General features: G+C 37.3%; 1 protein-coding gene across 1 annotated transcript; it reads left to right on the forward strand.

The window, feature by feature from the left end:
• The first annotated feature begins 328 nt into the window (after nucleotides 1-328).
• Nucleotides 329-1,554, forward strand: LOC108860333 (growth-regulating factor 6). The gene is made up of 3 exons (XM_018634232.2): nucleotides 329-644; nucleotides 754-1,018; nucleotides 1,137-1,554. Exons 1-3 carry the CDS (start codon nucleotides 344-346, stop codon nucleotides 1,471-1,473), a joined length of 903 nt encoding a protein of 300 aa, XP_018489734.2. The 5' UTR covers nucleotides 329-343; the 3' UTR covers nucleotides 1,474-1,554.
• Nucleotides 1,555-8,310: the final 6,756 nt, after the last annotated feature.

Below are 8,310 nucleotides of genomic sequence, written 5' to 3' on the forward strand. Positions count from 1 at the left end.
AACGAACAAGCCCTAGATCAATTTTTTAGATAAGATATGGTGGAAAATATACATTTCCCAAATGACATTTGGCTCAGCAAGGAAACACTCATCAAATTAATTGTCCATATATACCACACTGTAATGGTGTTTCTGAAGGGAAACTTAATTAGACAATTGTTTCTGACGAAAACAAAATAAATTAGATATGGGTCATAAGTCTCTTTGTCACAATTCTAGCTTTAACAAAGAAAAATACGTAAATGGTAACCATAACAAGGTGAAAAAAATAAAAGAAAGAAAAAAGAACAATTAACAAGAAGAGGACATGAAGCACAGAGATTCTGCAGACTGCAGGTGACCAATGGACAACTTTAATAAATCATACCTACTCTCTCTACATTTGCAACACATCCATCTCTCTCTAATTTCTGTCTCTCTCTTCCTCATCATCAATTCTTCTCTCTATTTCTCTATGGCGACTAGGATTCCTTTCACTGAGTCACAATGGGAAGAGCTTGAAAATCAAGCTCTTGTCTTCAAGTACTTAGCGGCAAATGTTCCAGTTCCTCCTCATCTCCTCTTCCTCATCAGAAGACCCTTTCTCTTCTCTTCTTCTGCTTCCTCTTCGTCCTCTTCATCATCAAATTTCTTTTCTCCACACTGTAGGAAAACTTGTTTTACTGTGCTTTAATCTGTATTTTTTTAAATCAGTTGCAGTATCTTTAGGGTTAATTTGGTTATAATGTAAGACTATAACATGATTTTGTGTAGTTGGGTGGAATGTGTACGAGATGGGAATGGGAAGAAAGAGAGATGCAGAGCCAGGAAGATGCAGAAGAACTGATGGAAAGAAATGGAGATGCTCAAAAGACGCTTCTCCAGATTCTAAGTACTGTGAAAGACATATGCATAGAGGCAAGAACCGTTCATCAAGAAAGCCTCTTCCTCCTCCTCTTCCTCCTTCTCCTCCTCCTCCTCAATTATATGTTCCTTCTACACCAAGTATCTTTCTAGACTTTCCTCTCTCTTCTTCCAGGTTTGGGACACTAACACTCCTCTCTTTTAGCTTTTTTCATTCTATTTTGTTTAATTTTGTCTTAGTTTTTTCATTCTAAATGAGAAAAAACTTGAGCCTGCTTTCTCTTAATGTGAAGAGTAAGAAGTAAAAGAACTGGATACATGGACGATTTCTTCTCAATAGAGCCATCCGGGTCAATCAAAAGCTCCTCTGGCTTAGCAATGGAAGATGACGTTGGCTGTTTTAGATACGAGTCTTTGAAACAAAGGGAGAAGCACTCTGATCGAAGTTGCTTTATCCTTGGCACTGACTTAGGGACACTTGAAAGTCCACTAATGGTTGAGGAGAAGCTGGGACAAAGAGATGATAAAGATTATGAATTAGAAGAAGAGCAACGGAGCCAGAGATTTTATAAGTTTCTTGATGAATGGCCATCTTCTAAGTCTACTGTTTCCACCTCTGTCTTCATTTGATAATCATTTTTTTTGTTGGAATTGTTGTAAACATGTATTTCTTATTAAGTTACTAAGGGAGATTCTCTCGCTTTTGTTTTACTCAATGTTTGAATTATTTTCTAGCTTTAAACTGTTCGTACAACAAGACAAACATGTTACAAAAAAGCAAACAACATGTGATATCTCGCTAAGTAAAATTATATAAGGATTAGAAGTATGTGGTTACTTATTTTCTTGTTGCAAATCAAATCTGTCATTAATTAGCAACAAAAGTAACTATTCAATTTTCTATCATTTATTAATTATTATGTCTGATAGGTTGAGCCATTTGTCAAAAATTCTTTTAGAAAACAAAATTTAAGTTCACCTCTTAGGGTAAACGTTTAAATTCACTTCAGTCTCCAAAACTAATCAAAGTGACACATAGATTATTAAAAAAAATATTAACTTTTGTTTAACCATAGACTCTAAATCATAAACTCAAACTCTATATTCTAAATTCAAATTATATACTCTAAACCCAAATTCTAGATCCTAAACCCAAATTATGTACCCTAAACCTAAATCTTAAACTTTAAACCCAAACAATATATCCTAAACTCTATACCTTAAACTTATATCCTATAATCTAAACCCTAGATCCTATACCTAAATCCTAAACCCTAAACTCAAACCGTAAATCCTAAACACAAACCATGACGTTATAAAGCTTGTGTTTAGAGTTTACGGTTTGGATTTAGGGTTTAGGATTTGGGTTTAGAATTTGGGTTTAGGGTATACAGTTTTGGTTTAAGGTTTTGCGGTTTGGGTTTAAAGTTTAAGATTTGGATTTAGGATATATGGTTTGATTTTAGGGTCTATGATTTAGGTTTAGCGTATAGGGTTTGAGTTTTGGTTTAGGTTTAGGATTTAAGATATAGAGTTTAGAATTTCAAATTTAGGATTTAGCGTTTGCTGGTAGCATTAGCGTCATTAAAATTGATGTTTTTCTTTACTTAACCATTTAAAAAAATATATTTTTTTATTTAATTACATGGGGAATTTTGATTAGTTTTCTTTTTAATTATTTAAAAATAATTTTATTTAATTATCTATGTGACATTTTGATTTGCTTTTTCTTTTTTTTGTCATCAATATAAAAAAACAGATTCATATTTACTCTGTGAACCACTCAGGTACTTCCGCATCCATGTGGACGACAAAAGACGATTGTAACCGAGCACTACGTGCGAGCTTATCCGCCTTTGTGTTTAGCTTCTGTTGTACATGAATAATCTCTGAGTTAATGAAATTTTCTCGCAGGGTCTTGATATCTTCTAAGTAGCTTGAAAAACGGGACATTCTTCCGGTTCTGAAACCATCTTCATCAATTGAGAACAATACGTTCCATGTGACCTGAAATTGACGTAAATTCCTCATACACTCCATCACCCATAACAATGCTTCCATCTCTGAATGTAGCGGGGATAAACTAGCCCGTACAATTTGTGCCTCCAGTAATCCTTGAAAGCCCTCCAAAGTGCTATACCAACCATGTCCCGAAAAAATTTGTTTTCTTTCCATGATCCATCAGAAAAACACCACCGACCTGGGATAGGTTGAAGAGTAAGCTTTTTCGTGAGAGATGATGTAGGCCTGATATTCTTATTTTGTGCTTCTTTCCAGAGCACCGATTCCATCTCTCAAATTGTAAAGTTTCTCGTGGATCTATGTCCAAGTTGCTAAACACTTTATTTTTTTCTCGCTTTCCAAATATACCATAATATCCATGCAAATTGATGATCTTCCATGTCCGGTTTGCCTCTCCAAAATAGATGATCCATATTTGTAAATAGGTAACTAGTCGTTAAATTTGCTATATTCAATGGGATTTGTGAAAGTACCCAGATTTAACGTGCTCGTGGGCATTCAAAGAAAACGTGATTTATAGATTCCTCAGCAGCTCCACATCGATGACAAACTATATCCCTTTTTATGCCTCTTTCTTGCAGATTTTTCCTAACTGCGATGTATCTAGAAACCAATTGCCATAAAAATGTTTCATTTTTGGTGGGCATCATATTTTCCAGCAATGTGTCTTTAATGGCTCAACAGTGGGACCCAAAAAAGCTGGTGGCAGCACCTTATCAGGATAAACCCTTTCGATCTGGTAGCCCGATTTGACTGTATATTTTCCATTCTTTGTAAAATGTCATCCATCCTTATCCATCATATATGTTTTAATTAAAGGGATAATTGCAATAATCATTGCATCCTGTGGATCCACTAACGCTTGAATTGCCTGTAAATTCCAAGTTCGCGAAGTTGAATCAATGAGAGCACCAAAGGTAAGATCCGGGTAAATGTTATGTTGATTTTTATTTGCTGGTCTCGAGCGAGTGGTTGGGAGCCATGGATCATTCCATACAGAGATGGATGATCCTGATTCCACCTATTTAATTAGTCTTTTGCTAACTAGAAATCTAGCTGATGTGATACTCTGCCATCCATAAGATGGGGAATAAGAACATATAGGTTCCAGGGATGAAGCATTCCTGAAGTACTGTTCCTTGAAAACTCGAGAAAACAAGGTGTTTAGTTTCTCTATCAGTCTCCATAGCTGCTTGCCAAGCATCACAGTATTGAAATCATAGATATCCTTGAAGCCTAAACCGCCATCTTCCTTGCTTAGACAAACTTTACCCCATTATTTCTAGTGCATATCCTTTGTACTTCCACTTGGACTCCACCAAAATTGCGCCACTGCGCTAGTAAGTTTCTTCGTAGTTGTCTTGGGTAACAGATAGCACGACATCACATGATTCAGAAGAGCTGTGATCACCGACTTGATAATCACCTCCTTTTCTCCTTTAGTAAAGAACTTGAACGTCCAACCATTCACTCTGCTATTCAGTCGTTCCTGCACAAATCCAAAAACTTGTACCTTAGAGCCTCTGATGTTTTCTGGTAACCTCAAATATGATCTCATTCTTCCTATATTTTGTATAGCCAAAATGTCCCGTTATTCCTACTGAAGTGGTTCCGCAATTGTATGTCCAAACTGGATCGAAGACTTTTGAAAGTTAATTAATTGACCTGATACCTTTCCATACTCCTTTAAGATCCTGAGGTTGGCTTGACGGACGGACAAGCTCTAACTACCTTCATTCCAATTATTTATTTCTCTCTTTCTGCCTTTTTTATGTTTGCAATAAGGGCCTCCGTGCACAATATGAATAAATAAAGAGATAGAGGATCCCCTTGTCGTAGACCTCTTTGCGGGATAATGAGCCCCCGTGGCTGACTATTTAATAAAACCTGGTATTGAACCGATAAGATACATTCCATCATCAGTTGTATCCAATGTGACTCAAATCTCTTTTTGTGCAGAAGAGCTTGAATAAAATCTCATTCCAATCTATCATATGCCTTACTCATATCAGTTTTTATTGCCATATAATTTCCTTTGCAAGCCTTTTGGTTCTCAATCCATGGAACAAAAACAAACCAGATTATTCGCATTCCCTATTGCCTCATTAGCGAAATCGAGACTATTATCCATGTCCACAAGATCAGATTTTACCTCCACAGGCTCTGCTTGAGTCTTGGTAAGCTCCTCTTGTAAAGCAGCATACGCCAAGTTGTGATCTTCTTGAATCACCACCTTATCATTCTGAATTTCTTCCTCCTCCCGAGCATCTTCATGAACCACAGCCTGTGGGCTTCTAGCTCTTCTTCCTGCATAGTTCTGATGGCTCCTGTCTCTGTGTAAGTTTGCTCTTACAGGCTCCCATCTTCTGTTTCTGCTCTTTGACCCTTCTTCCAACCCACGTGAGAGACTCTTACAGCCATGATATCCATTTTAGTGTGTGCTTCCTCTCTCAAAGACTTTCGTCCAGCGAGAGTCTGTTTCCTCAAACATCTTCCCCTTACCCTTGCCGGAGTACTCACGCCTTTTTCTCTCCATATCTTGGACCTCAGAGTTACCGTTAATGACCACCCCCTTATAACTGCAAGCTCGATCCTCATATTTCCCTTCAGACTCCTCGCGAGTCTCCTTCCTCTTCTTCTTCTCCTGATTCCATTCATCAGGCTTTTTTGGATTCAGGGAGCATAAATCCTCATCGTGACAGAGACTGCTACATAGGTTGCAATAACCAAAGAGTTTCTTATATTTGAGAGAAACTGATATCTCTTCGCCATTATGAAACTCTCCACCTTTGAAATCCACTGTTGTTTCGAAGATCAGCTCCTTGAAGCCGTTCACCCCCACCTTTACTCTGCCGTAGTCATGATTCGCTCCTTTTATTTGTTCTTTTGAAACATATATTGTGTATAGTATATTTTTTTCTTACCTTTTGTTTTACAGTAAATACCAAAAAGGCAAAAATGTTGTACGTAGACGTTTTCTACTGATACTTGCATTACTATTGAGATGACAATTTAATATACAGTACATGATTGATTTGATTACGAAGTAAACTAATAATATCTACCTACTATTATTATGTTTCAGTATTACTATGTTTCAGAATCGGGAGACTCATTGGCAGATTTAAAATATACAGAAAAAAAACAAAAACAAAAGGTTGGTGCAGAATTAACATGCTATTTAGTTAAATCACACTACATAAATTTTATTTTACCTATTAAAAAGTTCTTATTTTTTTTTGTTTTTTTTTAACTCTTTACAAAAAGTTCAGTCGCAAGAAAATTATTTATAAATCTGATACTCATTGTATTTTTCAAATAAGTGTTGTATACAGTTAAAAAAGAAGAAGAAAATATTGTACATATTAGTTTTACAAAAATAAAATAATTGTACATATTAAGTGAAAAATAAAATATAAGGAAATGATAAAGTTAAAAAGAAAAAGAAATGGTGCGTGAGAGTCAGGAGTGATTAGAAAAAAACAGGTTTGCATTGAGTTGAGTTGAGTTCTGTTCCCTGACATTAGTCAGGTCTGGAAAAGCCGCACACCCAATCAAAAGCTTTTTGCGCTGACTGAGAGAGAGAGAAAGATGACTTATCATTCTCATCAAATTGTATTTAATAAAATACTGGTTTCGATTTGAAGAGTCTCACACAACGCAAATGCTACTTTCCTTTTCAAAATATGTTTGCTTATATAATAAACAATTAGAGTCGAGATGTTCTGAAAATTTGATAATGATTGTTCAGTTTGTGGTTCGATTAAGCATTTAATAAATAGACTAGGAAAGCACTAGATTATCTTAAATAGTCTAGGATAAAAAGATGATACAATAATGAAGTGAGTTCGAATATCGGATCGAGTTCGATTATGTTATATGTCTTGTATTGAGTCTATTAAATGGGTTTTAGTAGGTTTTAGAGTATTTTCACATTTATGTACGTTTTTGAGACTTTGGTAATTCTTGAGTTTTCTGAAACGCAAAATTTTACAAATACATCCGAAGTTTAGTTACAATTGAGAATTTTATTGATGAAAAGATGTCCGCCTTGAAATAGTCGCTGACGTAGTTGTTGAAGTAGACGTCGTATGAAGTGGTGAAGACCATGTGGAGTCGAAATGCTGAGCTGGAGTCGTGTAGACTTGGAGAGCAAGAGAGTATCTTGGAAAAAAAGCAAAGAGGAATAAACTTAGGGAGCAAGTTTATGACTTAAAAGAAGAGGAATAAGTGCATTCCAAGAAAAGGAAAGTTGCACTTACTGATATGGAATATGTCTATATTGTGGTTCCTTGGAGACTAGGATTTCGGGAACGTGGAGACTAATATAAGATAGCTATGTGGTCGTCTGTAGAGAGACAGAGACACGGAGGCTGATCTTATAGAGAGAGAAGCTCTTGGAGGTGTTCTGGGTCGTGTTGAAGCAGTGGCTGAAGTACTTGATGGAAGAGAGACATAAGCTAGGGTTGCTTAGGAATTGTTCATTGGCGTGTGTTAGGGTGTAACACTAGACGTGTAAAGCTGATTAAGCATAGCTTGTAATAGGGGTTACAAGGCGATTTCTAATAAAGCAATTGGTGTGTGCTTGTGTATTGTCTCTCTGATTTATCTTCTGCAGTACTATTGTTTGTGTCGTCTTTGCACTTACAAGTGGTATCAGAGCGGGTCACCTAAGTTACTGGTGTGATCCTAGAGGTGAAGATGGACACGGTTATTTCTGTGCAGAAGGCAATCGTGTTGAAAACGGACCAGTATGGTCATTGGAAGGCTCACATGAAGCAGTTGATTCGAGGAATCAATGAAGATGCATGGACAGCTGTGGAGACTGGTTGGGAGGAACCTACCATAGTCACAACAGATGGGAAGAAACCTAAGCCAAAGGAGGATTGGTCAGAGGCAGAGGGCAATGCATCAAAATTTAATGCAAAGGCGCTTTCGACGATTTTCGGAGCTGTTGAAGTAGAGCAGTTCCAGCTTATTCAGGGGAGTACTTCAGCTAAAGAGACGTGGGAGATCCTGCTGAATTCGTTTGAAGGAGATGACAGTGTCAAGAGGACACGTCTGGATCATCTTGGGTCGCAGTTTGAGAATCTGGAGTGGTCAGATGCGGATACGGTGGCGAGCTTCAGTGCCAAACTCAGTGCTATGGTGCATGAAGCATGTGTACTTGGAAAGAAGTACAAGGAGAAAAAGCTGGTGAAGAAGTTGCTACGCTGTCTTCCAGCAAGGTTTGGAGCTCAGAAGGCGGTCCTAAATATGACTGCAAACACGGATGAGCTCAAGTTTGACAATGTTGTGGGTATGCTGAAGGCGGAAGAGATGGAGACAGGCAGTGGCTCGGTGTCTACATCAGGAGGTATGCCACGGAGTATAACTCTTGTAGTTGACAAGGATGCAGAGAAAATTCAGAAGCTTGAAGATGCCGTGGGCATGTTGGCTAGGAAT

This window comes from Raphanus sativus, chromosome 7, assembly GCF_000801105.2.
Source record: "Raphanus sativus cultivar WK10039 chromosome 7, ASM80110v3, whole genome shotgun sequence".
NCBI classification, from domain to species: domain Eukaryota; kingdom Viridiplantae; phylum Streptophyta; class Magnoliopsida; order Brassicales; family Brassicaceae; genus Raphanus; species Raphanus sativus.